Below are 19325 nucleotides of genomic sequence, written 5' to 3'. Positions count from 1 at the left end.
ATTAAATTGAGTTTTCATCTGTTTGTGGAAGGACTGAAAACGGGAAAACACCTCGTTTTTATTCTTCAGCAAATAAAGCCATGTCATCCGTGTACAATCATCGATGAATGTGACAAACCATCGAACACCAGAAGGAGCAGTGATAGGCGAAGGTCCCCAGACATCAGAGTGAATTAATGTAAATGGAGTAGTACACTTGTTCGTACTCAACGGGTAGGGCACACGGTGACTCTTGGCCAAAATACAAGTATCACATGTGAAGTCGGAGTCTTTGAAACCTGAGAATAAATCTGGTATAAGATGCTTCATATAACTAAAAGACGGATGTCCCAATCGACGATGCCACAACCAGATTTGCTTTTGTTTGCTATCAAAGGGATGTGTCACACTGTTAGCCACGCCGGGACTGAAGTCATCGACATAATATAGCCCCCCTCTCTTAGTACCACGACCAAGAATCTCCTTAGTGTGAATATCCTGAAGCAAACAAAAACTCGGGTAAATGAGTACACAACAATTCAATTGTTCAGTAAGCTGACTAACTGACAACAATTTAGTGGATAAAGATGGAACAAGTAAAGTATTAGACAGTGTGAGAGAGGATGAGAGTGCAACAGTGCCAGCCCCTGTCACAGGATAAGTAACACCATTGGCATTTGCAATGCAGGTTCGTCGGGGTTGTGTAGTATTCAGAAAATCATCAGGATCAAACGTCATATGATCAGTTGCACTAGAATCAATTATCCAGCTCTTGGAATCAAACTTATCGGAAGTATGGAATCCATAACCAGTACCATTACTGGTCATATGGCATTGTCCTCGATCTGTAAGAGTAGCCCACCAATCGGGGTAGCCATGCGATGTAAAACAAGTCTCACAAGTGTGTCTCGGATCACCACAATATGGGCAATTTGGTCCATGTGTCGGGGTCGTTAGTCTAGAAGTCATAATCTGTGCAGCGGAAGAAGCATAGGATACAGGTTGAGTAGGAATTTGGATCGGAATCTGGGCCTGAGTTGGGGCCGGAGTCGGAGTCGGAGTCGAAGTCGGGATCGGGGTCTGAATCATAGACAAAGTCGAGGTTGGGGTCATCATCGGAGTAGGGGTTGGGGTCGTCTTCGGAGTCGGGGTCAGGGTCGTCGTCGTCATAGTCGGGGTCGGGGTCGGGGTCGTCAAAAAAGGATCCTGATTCTGGATCGGGTTCGGGGTCAAAGTCTGCATCTGTAGGGGCGGAGCCATCTGGGCACTCAACTCAACGATGGTTGGTTGAGAATGAGAGAAGGAGTCGGTGGTGCTACCTCCATGAGGGTTGAAAAAATCATCAACCCTCATAGCGGCGGCGGGGTTTTGAAACTAGAGTCAGCAATTCCAAGATCGCCGCTCTGATACCATGCTAAAATATGAAAAACTATGAGAGAATATTTGTTTGTGGGAATTTTCTGTGTATTCTTCTCCTTGTAGGAGGTCATATTTATAATACAACGAAACCTGAATGGGCAAGTAAATAATAAATTCCTAAATCTATTTACAGTAGGAAATCAGGAATTAAAGTAAATCAATTACAATTATAATAGGAATTCTTGGTGTGTAAGGAAAGTAAGTCAATATCCACAAGTCACGCCAACACATACGACATATTTTTTTGGGGTTTTTTTAGGAGCTATGATCCTTGAATTTATACCCGAGTGACATTTTGGTCCCTTAATTTAAAAAAATGGTTGTGGTAGTCCCTCAACTCTACTTTCGGAGTAAGGGTTATTTACTCAAATGGTCCTCAAACTTATACCCGATTTACATTTTAGTCCCTTAATTAAATTATTCGTTCAAATGGTCCATCAACTCCATATTATTCGGTCCATTGATCCTACCGTTACATTCTGTCAACATTTCCATAACTATGAGGGCAAATTGATCATTTCGTACGTTAAAAATAAATACTAAAAAATGAAATGAAAAAAACTCTCTCTATCATCCATATATACACGGAAAAGAACAAAGTAGCAAATGCTATAACTAACTAGAGCTACAACATAGACCTTGTATTTGCATCCTTGAATATGCTCCTCCTTGGATTAGTTCAAAGCTTGTTGATGATTTGCTAGGAATTACTCACACTTGGTTGGTTTCTTTGAACCTTAACCTGACAAAAAAAGAAGAAAAAGAAGCTCTCTCTCTCTCTCTCTCTCTCTCTCTCTCTCTCTCTCTCTCTAAACAAATACAAACCCAATTGAATTATACATACTAGTCCCTTGGCACACGCTCACGCATGAAATAATTGATTTTTTTATTATATAGAAATAAGAAAAGATAATATGGGTAGTTATGTTCCATAAAAGTATGAATTATTATCTGATTTTGTTTTTAATTTTAATATTTTTAATATGAAAAAAATATGAATTTACCATATTATCCTTATTTAATTAATAATTTCAATTTTTAAATGTTTGAATTAACCAAGGACATTTTCTGATATTTTAGATGTTTTACCATTCTCTGCCTTTTACTTTATATATATAAATAAATAAATAAATAAAAATCAAAAAACCAATTTTGTGGCTAACCCTTTTTTCCTTCTTCCTTTTGGTTAACATTTGACGTAGTGAAGCTTTAGCTCTTCCCATCAGCCATCAGGTGTTGTAGTAGAATATTGCGTGGAGATACACAATTCTAAATACAATTTCTCTCTCTCTCTCTCTCTCTCTCTCTCTCTCTCTCTCTCTCTCAATATAATTATGGGTTATGGGTTTTGTGGGTGTGGGGGAAGAGGAGAGGTTTGTTGCCAAGAAGGGGGGCGAATGGGAGAGAGAGAAAGAGAGGGGGAAAACAGAAAGGGGGAGAAGTCTGTGGGGGAATGGGGGAGAAGAAATCAGAGGGAGGAGGGGTTGGGTTTGGGTCTCATGAAATTTTTTTTTCCCCTCCATTTCTTCTAACTTTGTATTTATTTTAATTCTATTTTTATTTGTTAATTATGAAAAGTTATATGTACCTTAAAATTTGGTTAAATCTAACAGAAAATTAGATGGTGGGACCAATTTGACTAATAATATAGAGTTGATGGACCATTTGAACTAATAATTTAATTGAATGACCAAAATGTAAATCGGGTATAAATTTGAGGACCATTTGAGTAAATAACCATTTGTAGTAATTTTTAGGTGTTTCGGGTACACCATGTGGTTGGTGTACCATCCAATAAACGTATGACATATGGAATATTTCCAATGCAACCAGCCACACATCATAAAAAGAAATGAAATAAGTTGGAGAATAATTCCACATGTCATACGTCTATTGGATGGTACATTAGCCACGTGGTGTACTCAGAATATATAAAAATTTCGCCAATTTTTGTTAGCAAAAATGATCCCACCATCTATTCTCTTAGATTTCTCATTAAATTTAAGCGTGAAAGGGTCTTTTTAGGTGGGTTTTAGTTCCCCCCATTCTGAAAAACGCTAGATAGCAATTTCCATCTTTATAAGCTTGTGCGCCAGAATTGAATTGAGTGAAAATTCAATTGCTCAATCGTGGAAGGTTGGTGGAGACACAAAGTGGTACAATGAAGGTGAGATGTCACAGAGTTCATCAATTGAGTTGGCCCACAAAAAATGCCTAAAATTGTAAATATACATAAATTCCGAAAATATTAAAAAGAAGACGAGCAGAATGATTAACTGGGCAACAATGGTTTCCATCCCGTCATGCTTCACCAATGACACATGCTAAAAATGACGAAAAAAGCAAACAAAAGTAATGGTAGGTCGAATGGTGCTAACGAAAGTAGAGCGGGACCACTACACCATTTTTGAAATTAAAGGATCAAACTCGGGTATAAGTTCAGAGATCAAACTCCTAATAAGCATATTTTATGATTATTTTTTTCCTAGACTGAAAGATATTACACAATGTAATTTTCTTTAAATTTATGTTATTTTATCACTTTATATAAATTTTTTTAGGAATTAGTTGGTTAGTAGGTAAGTCCCACAGTAGAAACGTCAGTATTTAACGATTGACCGCACAGTCAACTTAACGGAAAGATGAAATTGGACGATGTTGCAAACGTAATGGTGTAGATTGATAAAATTGATACTTATTGAGAGCCAACCCAAACCTATAGAGTATCTTTTGTCGTTAGCCCTATTTAGTCATATTCATTCTTAGTACTAATGATATAGATAAATCCTACACCATTTAATTTCTACAAACAAACCCAAAAAAAGCCCAAAAAATGACGGCCCCCTATTGAATTTAATTTTGATTATTAAATTATTTTGATGTCATATTGAGTGTTTTGAGTTTTTTTATGAGGTTTTTACGGTTGAGCTTGTTTTTAAGAAATTGATGGCAGTTTTGTAATTTATAAGAAGTTAAAAGCCTCTTTGTTATGTTGTAAATAAAGCTTTAGGTGTGTTTTTAAAGTCCATTTCATATTCTTATTTTTTTTATAATTTGGGCCCCAATATTGAGTATAATAGTGAATCTCCCTAAAAAAATCATTGGGGGCATCTCCAAACAACAAAGTAAGAGTAAAAAGTTCAATGACATACTTAAAAAAAAAAAATTCAGTGAGGGCATCTCCAAACAACAAAGTAAGAGTAAAAAGTTCAACGGCATACTTAAATACAAAGTTCATATATTAACGCAAAATGTTTTCCATGAAATATATTACAATCTTCCTCGACACGTAGCATAATAGCTTCATTACCAATGCCATCAAAAATATATATATATATATATACATGGAACTTCAGTTGAGAGATCCCTCAAATAAGCTTATTTGAGGGATACCCTTGTAGGGCCTACTCCATATTGTATTTCACTAATCCAAGCCGTTTATTTTGTAGATACTCATTCAAAGATCATCTCTACAAAAAAATCACTTGAATCCGATATCATTTGACCACTCAATTTAATTATTGAAATTTCAGTACTTTCTTGAAGCACCGTGTTCATTGATTTTGTATGACACAATTGGATATCGAAATGGCTTCTGATTTGTCTAATTTTTTTGCAAGGATGGTCTATGAATGTAGACTTGAAAAATAGATGGTTTGGATCGTTGAAAAAGAATTCGTAGGGAATCTTAAAGGGTGCCCCTCAAATAAAATTATTTAAGAGATCCCTCAATATAGAAAGAGACTATATATATAACTATGTTATCATTTATCCATTAATCTCCCATTTGATTTCGCAATCGATTCTTTAAAATATTCATAGATGAAAATGCTCTTTTGACTGTGGCAGTAGCAACTGACAAAATCAATGCTAATGTTACAAGCAAGTAAAACTAATGTTAAATGCGCAACATATCCAAATAAACTTACCACCGTGTGATATTTAGAAAGGAAGAGAGGAAAGACCAGCACAACATATCTACGTCTTCTAGGATTCCATTATGAACCCCACCCCCCCACCCCCTCTTTCACACTGCTCCATAAAACCTCATTTAGATCACCAAGAACCACCCAAGCCATACCATCCCCCTTAAACCAAACTGGTGACACCCTTAGCATACAACCAAGACAACAATGGAATGATAAGCTCACAAGAAAAATACTAGTTATGGTACCACATCAAAGCCATAAAGGCTCACAAGAAGGAAACTCAAAATTCCTCACTTATTACAGAGAACAGAAGGAATCTTGCACCATGATTTCAATATTGTTTCGTTGGGGTATATTGTCGAATGCATTGCGTGCCTTGCCAATACCGATCCGACAGAGAAAGAGTGCAGATCCAAGAGCAAAGCTGCAACCTCAAATTCATCTGAGCAACCAAGCTTATCTTTAACTCATTAATAATTTCTCAATGTTGGCTTTGCTTCCACCACTGACACATAGAAAATCATACATCGAAATTGAGGAAATCTCAATGCTAAGCTCTCGTTCGTTGAATGAGAAACTTGAGAGACAGAGAGAATAGATAGTTACATGAGTCTGAATAGGAATTATTATGCAATCAGAAGTCTTGCACTCCACGTTCGGTTACGAATTAGTTTATAAAAAAGGCTAGAAGAAGAAGAAACAATCTCTACACATAAAACTGATTTCAACTGATCACATTGATCAAACATATTTCATCACTGTTTCTTGAGATGTGCAGTTGGCCACTCCTACGTGATTTCATTCTTGTTTCCTGAGATTCCTCGGTCAAGCGATCCAATCAGTTTGGTTCAGTTTATTTTAAGTTCGTTTTGTCTTTTCCAGAACTTGAGAACACAAAGATATATCTAACAAATCTGCGGGAAATTTTTTAAGAACTCAAATATTTGTACAATTAATGCAACTTTAACACAGTTGTAGGGACAAATGAGGAGGCCATGTTATGTCTTGCTTACAATGTTGGTGAGTCCTTACTTAGTTAGGATTTTAGTTCCTTATTTCATTAGAATTTTGGTTACTTACCAATTATTATTTAGTCCTATTGTAATAGAGATTTACTTCCTATTGTAATTTAGATATATTTCCTATTTTATTTAGGGTTAACACATCTTTGTACTTGTATAAATACCGCCATATTGGAGAAGAATAATAAGATGAGCATATGCGAGCATATCTGAATATTTGCCCTACTTTATTTGACACGGTATCAGAACCAGGTTCCTAACCTGTGATCAAGGTCTAAAATATCGGTGATATCGGAAATATCGGTAGTCCAAAAACACAGAAATTTCGATAGAAATATCGGGATATTATCGATATCGATAAAAATTGAATAAAAACCACGGAAATTGTAAGAAAAACTTGGAAATTTTTATTGAAACTTTGGAGGATGCTTATTTAGTCAATTATCTAGTAGTTTATCATAAAAAATTGGAAGGAAATGCATTGCATGATGAATTTAACTAATTTAAGTTAATTATATAGCGAGCTGACAAACACCGTGAGTGTAGAAAATATGTAGTAATTAATGAAAAAAGATTAAACACACCACAATCATTTATATATAATGATTTACTACAATATTTTACATTTTATACATTGCATGATAAGATACATAAGTGACTTAGTACCACATAGAGTTCCTATGAAAAGTTGAAACTTGAAAAGCAGCTCGCAAGTATTATATATACTAGATTCCATAGTTTATAATCACAAAGTTATGGCCAGCATGGTGGTGAAGTGGTTGTAAATTCTGGAGTGGAGAGGGGTTCAAACCCCATTGTGTGCGAGAGCGTGAGTGAGTTTAAATTGTTTATTTTTTGAAAGTCTCGCAAGTATTATATATACTAGATTCCATAATTTATAATCATAAAGTCATCAACAGCGTGGTGATTAAGTGGCTGCAAAAATTCAGAGTTGAGAGGGGTTCGAACCCCAGTGTGCGCTGAGTTTAAGTTGTTCAATTTTTGAAAGTTCAAGTCGCGATATTATGACCATTTAAAGCTGCGAATCGAACGAAAATATCTTCCCCGAAATATCGACAAAAGTATCGAAGAAAATATTGATAAATTGACGATATGTACTTGGAATTGTGCTGAAATTTCGCTCCCCAAAAAAAATGACAATATCGGCGAAATTATCGAATTTTCGTACTGTTCCAAAATTTTTATTTTTCATCTTTGTATGCCAAATGGTCTTTCTTGATGTCCCAGCTTCTCTATCCTTTGAAATTTCATAGCAGGTCTCTTTCCTTTGACTGTTCTGCCGGGCTCTGTCTTCTTCGGCTGCTCTCTTGAGTTGCCTTTCCGCTTCTCAGTTTTGAGCACCCTTTCTCTGTTTCTCTCTTTGCTCTATTTAGCTCTCTTTTATTTATGTTTATCTCTTTTGTTTGTCTACGCCCAATGGCTGGTGTTTGTTGTGTTCTTTCCCCACGCCATCTCTCCATCTCTGTCACTCTAGCCTTTCCCGTTGGGTGTTTATTATTTATTTTTCTATCTCCTTCCCTTTTACCGTTATGCTTATTTCTTTCTACCTTTGGCCTCTTTCCAATATTCATCCCTTTCTCTGTCTGTCTATTTCCTCACAGACACCTTCTTTTGTCATTATTTTCCTTCAATCACAACATTATTCTCTCCTTTTTTCCGATTCTAGTACCTCACTTTCTTCCACTGCTAGTTTCTTTTTAAAAATTGTCACATGCAATTTCCCATGCTTTACTTTTTTAATATCTTTAGTTTCTTCCTCTTTGATCTACCGATGTGGTTTCCCCTACTATGCAACCGAACTCTTTTCATGTCCTCTCTATTTCTCATCTTTCTTTTACCAACCTTTTTCATTTTGTTGTTCTCTCACTGCATTATCTCTCGCTTTCACAGCTCCCTTATATAATATTGCTTCCATTTGATGGGCACTCTATCTATTCATATTCTACACATGAAGGGTTTCCTTTTTTCGGTGTCCTTTGCTCTAATTCCCGTTTGAGCACCTTATCTTTGTCTTTGTCTCTATTCATGATTTGCTGGGTTTCCTCCCTTACTATTCTCCTTTTCTGAAGTTTTTTCTTCATGGGACAGCCGTATGCTACCACATTCCCCTCTTGCATTTGTTTCTGCCTCAAGACTGGCATGTTTGAGTCTCTTTACTATTATTTCAATTTTTCTTCTTCCAAATCTCGACCCTTTACTAGTGTCGGATTTGATGGGGAGATAGATGCCACTTTATTTGGGTGCTGCAACTTTATTTTTCGATGTTGCTTTCTCCAAATCTCGACTCTCATACATTGTCGAATTTGAGGGGGAGTGACATCGCTGCTCAACTACTCCGCTGCAATTCAGCTACCTATCTACCATGGCTGATTCTTCTACATCTGAGCGTCAGTTAGCTTCTGTTTCTTAAGTGCCACTTCTCTTATGGGGGAGAGGGGGAGTGAAGAGAAATTGTCTCTGCAATAATGGAAGTATTTGTCATTGTTATTACTGCTGACTACTATGTCCTTTGTTGGTGTCAGTTGTTCACCCGTTTTATATTTGTTCCTGTGATGGTAGGGTAAAGTTTCACATTGTCTTGAAAACCATTGACTGGTTAACAAGTCAACTTTCTTTTGTGTATGACCATGCCATTGCTAGCAATAAAAAAACCCTAGCAGACTTCTTTAAAAAGTGGATAACTTGCGCCCCAAGTTACTAATTTCTAAACAAGCGATTGTGAATTTGGGTGAGGAATATCTCCCAAGTAAGTTCTTTTCTTGCCTCAGACTGGTGAGGACTTCATAATTTTTCATAGTACAAAACTGGTAGTTCTGGCCAGAATAAATGACGAAAAAGTAAACTGTTTTCAGGCAGAACTGCCTTTTACAAGGCTCAGAGAGGGAAAGACTAACTCTAAGAAAGACAAAAAGAGCATTGAACTTTAATTTCTGCCTGGACAGCTACTTTTGATCCGGACTGGATTGGATGTGTCTGTGTTGGATTGGATTATCCACACCTTCAACTATCAAGTTTCAGCTGTAAATCGATACCAACGTTTGAGTTTGGTAAGCTTTAATATATTTCAAGCCCTGGAAGGCTTTTTGAGCTGGCAGAATTGGAACCTCTTCAGTCTAGAAGGGGTAGAAGTGGCTGGATTTGATCATTACTGAGCTGGAACTGCACTATAGTACCTGTTCTGCTTGATCAGGGCTCTCCATAAATTTTTTGAGGCTTTCATATTTGTAAAACCCGAACTCTGCATGTTTTGGCTTATGCTGAACCAAATTTGTAACGAGAAAAGTCTCATTTTGTATGACTATTTCTTTGAAACTGAACTGGAATTAGTGATTTTGGATTTATAGCTGACTTGTTTCTTGTGGCTCAACGAGCTTTTGGTTGCTTCAATGTTTTGAAGGCTTTTGAGATCAAGTGATCATTTTGAGTTTTTTTCTTTGATTAATTTTTTTGGCTGTCTTTGATTTGTTCTCCCCCTCTCATATTTATAAAAAAAATACTGGAGTAGGTTTTCTAATCTTTAAATAATGGGCGGCAGATTTCCTAAAAGCAAGATCTTTTATTTTCTTGTCAAAGAAAAGGGGATTTTTATCAATTCTGTCAAATAGCTATCAATAGTCAGTTCTTATGGTAATTACTTCTCTGTTTTTGAAAGAAAACCTAATCCCTTTTTGACCTCTAACTTCTCTTTACAAGAGTTCAATCTGCCGTGATGGTTAGTTTGATTTTCCAGATGAACAACCCCTTGCACCCTACTTATCTTTTTAGAAAATGTAGTCTGCTTATCCCTTGGAAATGATGCCTGTCCTGTTGCATAATTTATATAGAAAGGGATTTTGATCTTCTGGTGGCAGAGATTCAGAGACGTCTTCCTTTTATACATGCCTTCATTAATTCTCTGGTAGCTTCTTTGTGATAGTTGATATTGTTGACTTTTCAAAGTCAGGTAATCACGTGGGTTTTCTTGAGAATAGACTTTCCAAGAAGAATCTGCTGACTTGTCTCTGGGCTTTTAAGAGTAATGGTTAGAATTTAGAAGCTGGGCCCTAATCCATTTCTTCTTTAGAATTTTATCGATCTGCCTGGTGGTCAATTTGCCATTTTTATTTGGAAATTTTATTGACTTACTTTTTATTTTTTTACAATTCTGCCACTTCGTAAAAGATATGGGCCTCTGATGTGGGTTGGGCTTTTCTTTTGGAGTCAAGGCCTAGTTTTTTGTTTTCCTGTTCCTGGGCCTCTTTGTGGAAAGTGGGCTGGCGTGTGGAATTCTTTTTAGGCCCAAACATCAGTACTGTTGCTCATACCTATTGGGTCTCTTGCTGGGGACAATGCCAGTGTTGTTGCTCCTGCCTATTATGTCTCTTGCTGGGGACAATGTTATTGCTCCTGCCTATTATGACTCTTGCTAGGGACAGTGTTGATTACTATTGATGATGCTTGTTATGTCCCTGCCTTGTTGCTCCTACCTGTTATGATGCCAATATTGTTGCTCATGCCTTTTGCTGGTGTGTTTCTGTTGTGGTCACACCCGTTGACCTTGACTTTCTTTGCCTTACCTTACCTTATTTTTTCAAGGTTTGGCTTTGCCTTGCCATGCTTACCAAGCTTTGCCTTACCTTGCCTTACCCTATTTTTTAGGGTTTGGTTTTTGCGTTACTTACTATCGTGCTCACAGGGTTTCTGTGTTCTGCCTTATCCACTGCCGTGTTCACAGGGTTTCTGTGTTCTGCCTTATCTACTGCCGTGCTCACAGGGTTTCTGTGTTTTGCCTTACCTATTGCCGTGCTCACAGGATTTTGTGTTCTACTATGTGCCCTATTTTTTAGGGTTTGCTCTTGTGTTTCCGCTGCGAACTTTGCTTTAGTTTGTCACTTGTTTCACTCGTGGTGGACAAAAAGACCTTCTCTACAATTGGTGCTTCTCAAGTATGGTGTTCTGTGACTCGCTTGTTAAGTTGGGCGTGCGAAATATCTTTGCCCAACTTGAGGGGGAGTGTTGGCGAGTCCTTACTTAGTTAGGATTTTAGTTCCTTATTTCATTAGAATTTTGGTCACTTACCAATTATTATTTAGTCCTATTGTAATAGAGATTTACTTCCTATTGTAATTTAGATATATTTCCTATTTTATTTAGGGTTAACACATCTTTGTACTTGTATAAATACTTCCATATTGGAGAAGAATAATAAGATGAGCATATGCGAGCATATCTGAATATTTGCCCTACTTTATTTACAGGATCTCGTCTTATAAATTAAACTCAATGCATAAGCTGACCATGCTATCTCTTGCTTCAAGTTAGTTCCCCAAATGCCGTCATATGGATCCAATTTCATGCATTAGCTGGTCTTCAAGTTAGTTTCAGAATCACCCCGGAGGATCATCTCATCTTCTAAATCCAGAAAATATTACATGGCCTACTTTTGTAAGAAAACTCAACAAACCATTAAGAGGAGTGATGTGATTAATTGCAAGTGGACAGTATCACTCAAATTATTATAGTAATAAATAGAGTATCGTTCCAATAGGGATCAAGTTATTCTATTAAATACTAGAGTGATTTATTTCTAATTATATTTGAATTAAATAATAAGAGAATTCTGATGATTAAAATCTAATTAAGCAAGTAAAATAAATTGAGATTAAGTAAATAATATAAAAGTTGATAACGAAGATAATAAAGCACTAGGGCACCGATTTCACCTAGCTAATCTCACCCAAATCCTTCTAGCTTGTTGATCCTAATTACCTAACATATTGATAATTGTTTTCCCTTACCTCACCAATACTCTCTTCCGAGTTATATTAGTTGTATTCCTTACCATCAACCCACTCTATTCCTAGTTATGCATTTAGATAGCTAAGATTTGTGGAAAATATTGAAGATTACACAAACCATAACCTAATCTTCCCAGTCGACTATGTAATTTATGGTACTTGTTACAAGAAGCTTTTTATTAGGAATCTCCTTCCGGTCTCAACCCAATTATTCCAATCATGCAATTAGTGGCCAATTAATTGAAATGATTAAGAACGGTAACAAGCACTCAACATGTATAGATAAATAAAATTAACAATATCAAAAAATTTGAGTATTCATAGCTAGGCTACATCGTAGCCCTAGTAAAAGAAATTAGTTCATGAAGGACTTATTGAGAATCATAATGGTTGATGAAGACATGGAAGGCACCGAATTCTCCAAGTAGACACCAAGATTGCTCCAGCTCTCTTTGTATTCTCCCTTGAGTATTTCGGCTATGAGTATGAATGTGTGGAATTTGATGGTGGAGGATGATGGATGGAGCCATTGATTAATGGCCTAAACTCCTTATTTATAATACTCCTTCAAATCCTACCTATCTAAAGTATAATTACAATTGTTATAAAAGTAAGATTTCTTCTAATATAGGGTCTTCTTTATTTCTCCTTGTTTGACTTGATAAGACTCGAACCATCTTGAATTAGAAAATTTGACAACATTCCTTGCGACAAAAGGAATGACTTGGCTTCTTGACTTGATTAATCTCCAATCTTGATCTTCTTGCTCCTTTTTACCTCAATTTCTCATAAAACAAATTAAACAACCAATTTAATCCGAGGAAATTAACAAATAAATAAGCAAAGGAGGCATAAAATATATATAAAATATAGGCTTATCAAGGAGTTAAGGTAATAGCAAAGAAATATCGGTTAAAAGTGATTACTTAGATAGGTGCATGAATTGAAAATAAAATAGATGAAAAAATTGCCAAACATCCAAGAAAATCATTCAAATTAACATACAGAAATCCAACAGAAAATAACTTCAAAGTTAGCTAGGAATACCAAGCAAAATTAACATAAAGTTAGAAATGGACAACTTAGCCACGCTAGTCCCAAAGCAAAAGGCAATGAATTGCCATATAACATTTTATCAACGATGTAGATAATGTAGATTACAGAAAAATCATGTTCCTTTTTTTTCTTTCTTTTTGTTGATACAAGCAATATTGAAGAGGGGGATTCGAACACACGATTTCGGGTGCATGAGTAACTGCACTTAACCACTTAAGGTACAAGCCCCGTACAACAATACCATTCCCACAGTCGGTCAGTGCACCTAACATTTGTCAAATGTATTGAGCCTGAACATCCACCACCAGAACATTTGTTTATATCAGTTGAACATATCAGCTATTTGATGAATTGCTATATGAAAATAACCAAACAAACTACACGAACAGGATAATAATTATCACATTCAACTGCCACTTACCTAATATAACGACATAAACAGAGCATTAAGCCTTCATACCATTGAGCCTTTGAATCCCCATCGAACCAGCTCTGATACCACTTTGTTGGATTTAGAAATACACACAGTAAAAACATTAAATTAGGTTCACTGTGTAGGGAGAAGCTTGATGTAATATAGCATAAAACAGAAACAGATAAAGTGCCATTGGAGACATGAAACTCGAAGGTTACCCAGAGCTCCTACACACACAGAAATTAATGCCAACATATCCTAAGTCAATATTGTACATAGTTATTTGTTGTTTGAACTCTAGATGGTTTAGTATTTGCAAGGTTATGATGTAACTTTTGTAAATCACATTTCCATATCTTTATGGCCTATGGACAAATTATAGCGTTCATGTCTAATCTTATTTTCTTTTTTCTGTCCTAGCAATCTAGGTACTTTGAGCATTTTCACAAACACCTAATATGCACACTACATTACATCCTTATAGCGTCATGAAAAAATACAGAAGAGCTTGAAAGAGAGTTTAAGAATAAGGTACACTACCAAACTTCCATCATATTATCGTCTCATTTGGAGGAAAAGAACTTGCATGTCATGGGAATAACACTGTTTTGCTATTCCCGTGATATACAAGTTTTTCTCTATTTGAAGATGGTTGCTCCTCCATAGATATACTCTTCTTCCGCCGTTTTTGAGGATACATTGGTTCCAAAGGCAAAGAAAGCCACTGCTCTTGCAGATCGGTGTCATTCACTGCCGTGACGTCACCACCATCTTGCTTGTATACTAGGTGAACTCCACAACTTTTAAATAACATCGACCCTGAGCTGCCACTACAATAAAATTTAACTTCGCACCTCCTGGCATGAAGTTTCACACACGGACACGGCTTGATTTGTAATGGAACGTACTTGAGCCACACATGAGCTGACTCTGTCTCTCTTGAATAAAAATGAACTTCACCATTCATTGAAATTTCAGCTCGAAAACAATAATCAGCAGATTTACTTTGTGTTATTATTTCAAAAACAGCACATAGAGCCAATCCCATGTGTTCCCATTTCAAATTTCTTGGGATTTCAATTGAAAGTTCACATATTGGTTTCCAACCTAGAGGGTAGTCGACAAGAGATTCATATATAAAATTGACCTCTTTCCAGCAACTGAACCACTTCGGAACTTCACTGCCTGGTAGTAAAATTTCAAAGTTGGTGTTTTCAGAGGAGACCTGTGACACATTAAACATGATTTAACAATATATTATAGAGAACCTAAGTAAGTTTTAATTTTATTGACCCAAAAAAAAGTTAATTATGATTTTGGTGCATGTAGCTTGTACGAGTTTCATTTCGGTCCTGTAGTTTCAGCTTTCAAGATTGTAGAGATGTTTTAGGGCAATGGCTTAATTCCATCCCCTTTTTTGTTCTTGGCAAAACTAGGACATGAATGACAAATGCGAGCAACCATTGGATTTTTCATAGGAGTTAAGCACTTCAAATGTTCCCCAAACATGTTAATTTCATCTTCAGAAAAAGAAAAAAAAATTACAAAATCAAGTTATTGTTAGTGAATTGCAATAACTAGTACACACGTTTAAAATGGCGAAAACTGAAATTACGAAACAAAAATCATAAATTTTTCTATTTAAAAGAAAAAATCATAACCAATCTAAGCAGATAAAGAGAAGAGCTGACCTGATTCAGTAATACGCCTTCCATCTTAGCTGCATCATAACCCAGATTGTCACATAGTCTACGGCAATTGAACAAATCCATGCACTCGAGCTCTCCTAACTCATTGTGTTCCAATATGGTTGATAATTTTGAAAATCTTTCTAATGATATGCAATCACTTACATCTACCCAACTTAACTTTGATGGAAGTTCTGGAATTTCTAAAAGCCACTTGCAGCAACACAATTTAAGCTCCCACAAGTTGACAAACTTACTAATGCATGAGGGAAGAGTAACAAAGTTGCTTCCTGATAGATCAAGTTCTTGTAATGTGGACGCACAATCAAGCGTTGCAAGGAAACCGCTTTGTGATAAATTGCATCCTCCCATACGAAATTTCAATAGCTTGGGAAGCACCAAAGGAAGTGATTTCCCAATCCATGAAACTTCAAAGTTCATATTATGTGGAAATGTAATAAGTTGTGGGCAGTCGTCGAGAAAAAGATACCTAAGATTTTGCAACTCATAGATGTTGCTTGGCAGATTTGTGAGGTTGGGAGAATCATATAGATTTAATTCTTCTAGGCCAGTGAAAAATCCAACTGATGACGGCAATTTTTTTATTGCAGTGCCTATTAGAATTATACATCTTAAGAACTCCATCAAACCCACAATTTCTGGAAAAAAATTTAATCTTCTGCAACCTTCAAAATGAAGAATTTCCAAAGATTTCAACCACATCCTTCTTGGAAAAATCGTAAGATTAGAGCATTTATGAAGACTCAAGTGAACAAGTTTATCAAGGAATCCGACAGAAGGATGTACCTCAACTAAACTTGTACAGTAATTCAGATTTAAGTACTCTAAATTTGGGATCCCAGAGAAGTCGGCGATTTCTGTCAGGAATTCACAATGATCTAAATTTATAGACCTCAGCTTTTGCAAATTCTGTGAGACAAATAAACAAGAAAAATTGACAGAAACAGATGCTAAGTTACAAAGTTATTTAAATTTTAAAAAAAAAAAAAAAAAAAAACTCTTTTGAATGGTAAGAGGCACAAATAATTTCAATACCTTCAATCCCTCCCCTAGTCGTGTCAGATGGCTGCGAGGCATATTGAGCTTAAACAGTTTCTTTGGATTGAAATTGGCTGGAAAAGATTGCAATGGACATCCAGGCCAATCAAGGAACATCAACTCATTAGGGAGATATTCAACATCTCCAAAAAGCCGTGCATTACAATTAATAAACAGTTTAAGATTTTTCATTTTTGAAAAGCTTGTAGCATTCAATCGAATGTCGTCTGATTTGGGGCATTGTACCACGATTCCTTTAACTTTGTCTGTTCCCTGTACCAAGCAACAATATTAACACTAAGTTGTTAACTAAAACTATATTTACATGAAGTGTTTCTTATTGAAATTGAATAAAAGATCATATGTATTCTACTTACTGTGTTTTCTGTCAGAACGTGATAAACATCCTCAGGAAACCACAATCTACTACGCTTGCCAGGCTCAGTGGGCGACTCCTGGCGAACTATTTCTTTACCCATTTCTTCAATCAAGTCATGCATCCAAAGAAGGTTATTCTCAATAGTTATGAGGGCCTTTTCTATGAGTACTTCAATACCATACTTAGGGTTGAGCTCACAACTTTCTAGTACTTCTATCACATAGCTTCTACTTTTACCTTTAAAGAAGCATGCAATGTCAAGGAAAACTTCTTTCACGGAATCTTCCAAACTGTTGTAACTTATTTTGAGAATTTCATGAATCTCATGGTTTGGAACTCTTTTGTAACTGTCTAACGCATCTTGCCATTGCTCTTCGCTTCTGCCGCATAAAAGGGAACCAAAAACTGTCAGAGCTAATGGAAGGCCATCAGCGTAGTGTAGTACTACCCTTTTCACTTTCCCATGATCAACCATATGTCCATTTCTTCCAAAGGCATTCCAACTGAATAGTTGGATAGCTTCGTCAAGATATAATTCCTTGACCTTGTATATTAGATTAACTTGATGAGCCAATAACAAATGCTTATCTCTTGTTGTTATGATAATTCTACTTCCTGAACCGAACCAATCACACCCTCCAGCTAGTTTCTTTAACTGGTCCAGGTGACTCACGTCATCAAGAATTAAGAGAACTTTTCTATGGCTTAACATTTTCTTTATCACATTGATTCCTTTATCAACATTGGTTATCTTCAATTTTTTATCCCTTAAAATCTCAAAAAGAAGAGTGTTTTGTAGTTTAACCATGCCTCCATCTCTGATGGAATTTTCTCTAACATTTGCCAAAAAACAGCTACCTTCAAATCTATAGACAATTGAATTATGAACAGCTTTAGCAATTGTGGTCTTACCAATTCCACCAGTCCCCCAAATTCCTACCATGTGAACATCGTTTTTCTCAACATTTATAAGCACATTCAAATCTCGCAGACGATCCTGTATTCCAACTGGGTATTCAGCCACATTCAAATGCAGACAATTCAATACTTTTGCTGAAATCTCCCCAACGATGTCATGGATGAATTTAGATTCATACCTGTTAGTTTAAAAGCATACAAAACATTAATGGAATAACATTTTTCTATATATCTTACATTCATTTTCAAAGAAATGCAAAGAATTTAAATACACACGAAAAGAAGGAAGAACCGGGGAGAGAGAGACCTCCAATTCTCATTATTGGTGGCCATGATGTTGATTGTTTTCATCAACAAAACATGGTTTTTTGGGTTAAGCTCAGTCTCAGAACTATTTTCTCATTGCTCTGTTTTCTTCTTGTGTTCTATTCTGCTTTTGTGCGTGCTTAGATTAGACATTAAAGCTGTGAGTTTTGATAAAGTGCGGGGGCCTAACGAGAATCTGACAAGATAAAGCTTAAGGTGTCTAATTTCACAACTGAAATAAAGCTTAATTAATAGTGGTTAGAAATATACGTACCCTTCCAAGAAAGACCACCCAGAAAAGTTTGATGCTTCCCTAAGAGCTGCCCTCCATCGCAGCACCTTCCCGATATCATTCTTAAATTTATGTTCATGATGAGCAAGTGCTTCTCCAAAACTACCTCTCTGATTTCGCACATCCGAGGGATCTACTTTGTAAAAAATTGGCCAAACTATTTGTTGCTTTGACTCTTTACAACTTAGGATGTGAACAAGTTCATCCAAGCACCACGTCGAGGATGCGTAGTTTTCAGAGAATACGATGACAGAAATATTTGACTCTTGAATTGCTTTGGAAAGTGATGGCCATATTTTTTCCCCTCTGCAAAGCTCATCGTCCATGAAGGCATTAATTCCCTTCTGTTGCAAAGCACCGTAGAGATGGTCTATGAAACTGTAGCGGGTATCCGTACCTCTAAAACTCAAGAAGACATCGTAACGCCATGGATGGGTAAAGGAAGAAGATGAAGAAGGGGAAGAGACTCCCTCAGTGATCATTGACGACTCGTTAGAGAAAAGAGAATACAAAATAGTAGGGGTGTTTTCGGTGCGGTGACTCCCTCAGTGAACATTGACGACTCGTTAGAGAAAAGAGAAAACAAAATAGTAGGGGTGTTTTCGGTGCGGCGAAACAAAGAAACCGTTTACCGGCCGACTACCTGCGGTTTAGCCAAAATCCAAACCAACGCCGCACCGCACAAAGACGGTTATCGAAGGTGCCGGTTACCGTGGGTGGCTGCGGTATCGGTCGGTTACCAAACCTGCAACAGACAAGAGGGAGGTGATGAAATCTGGGACAATTGCACGCTAGGAGGGTTTGAGTTGCCGTACCTGTTAAAAGTTATTTAGTTAAGTTTAATTAGTTTTTAATTAAATAATGCTGACATGGCCATGTAGAGACCAAGTCAAGCTGAAGTCCTAGAATGTAGAAGTTGTGGTTTAGTCTGTTCACCACGTTCAAATTTGCTTCCGTTGCTTAAGGTAGTTGAACTCCACAAAATCTGCACTTGTGTGTTAGTGGTTATTGTGGAGATTGTTATTTTGTAAGCTTTGTTTTTCAGATATATATAAGAGAGGAAAA

At 36.5% G+C, this 19325-nt stretch overlaps 1 protein-coding gene across 3 annotated transcripts; it reads right to left on the bottom strand.

Moving 5' to 3' along the window:
• Nucleotides 13118-19070, bottom strand: LOC18786145 (TMV resistance protein N). 3 transcript variants are annotated; one of them, XM_020558557.1, is made up of 8 exons: nucleotides 18243-19070; nucleotides 16982-17841; nucleotides 16743-16846; nucleotides 16363-16638; nucleotides 15310-16236; nucleotides 14159-14843; nucleotides 13625-13704; nucleotides 13118-13493 (listed from the first exon to the last, which is right to left on the bottom strand). In XM_020558557.1, the coding sequence occupies exons 1-6, from the start codon at nucleotides 18740-18742 to the stop codon at nucleotides 14208-14210; spliced, it is 3303 nt and encodes a 1100-aa protein (XP_020414146.1). In that variant the 5' UTR covers nucleotides 18743-19070; the 3' UTR covers nucleotides 13118-13493; nucleotides 13625-13704; nucleotides 14159-14207. The 3 variants fall into 3 exon arrangements, with proteins under 3 accessions (XP_020414146.1, XP_020414144.1, XP_020414145.1); XM_020558555.1 differs by having other exon boundaries at nucleotides 16743-17841; XM_020558556.1 differs by having other exon boundaries at nucleotides 13625-13695; nucleotides 16743-17841.

Source organism: Prunus persica, chromosome G2 (assembly GCF_000346465.2).
Source record: "Prunus persica cultivar Lovell chromosome G2, Prunus_persica_NCBIv2, whole genome shotgun sequence".
NCBI lineage: Eukaryota > Viridiplantae > Streptophyta > Magnoliopsida > Rosales > Rosaceae > Prunus > Prunus persica.
This window is presented reverse-complemented; position numbering and strand designations above follow the sequence as displayed.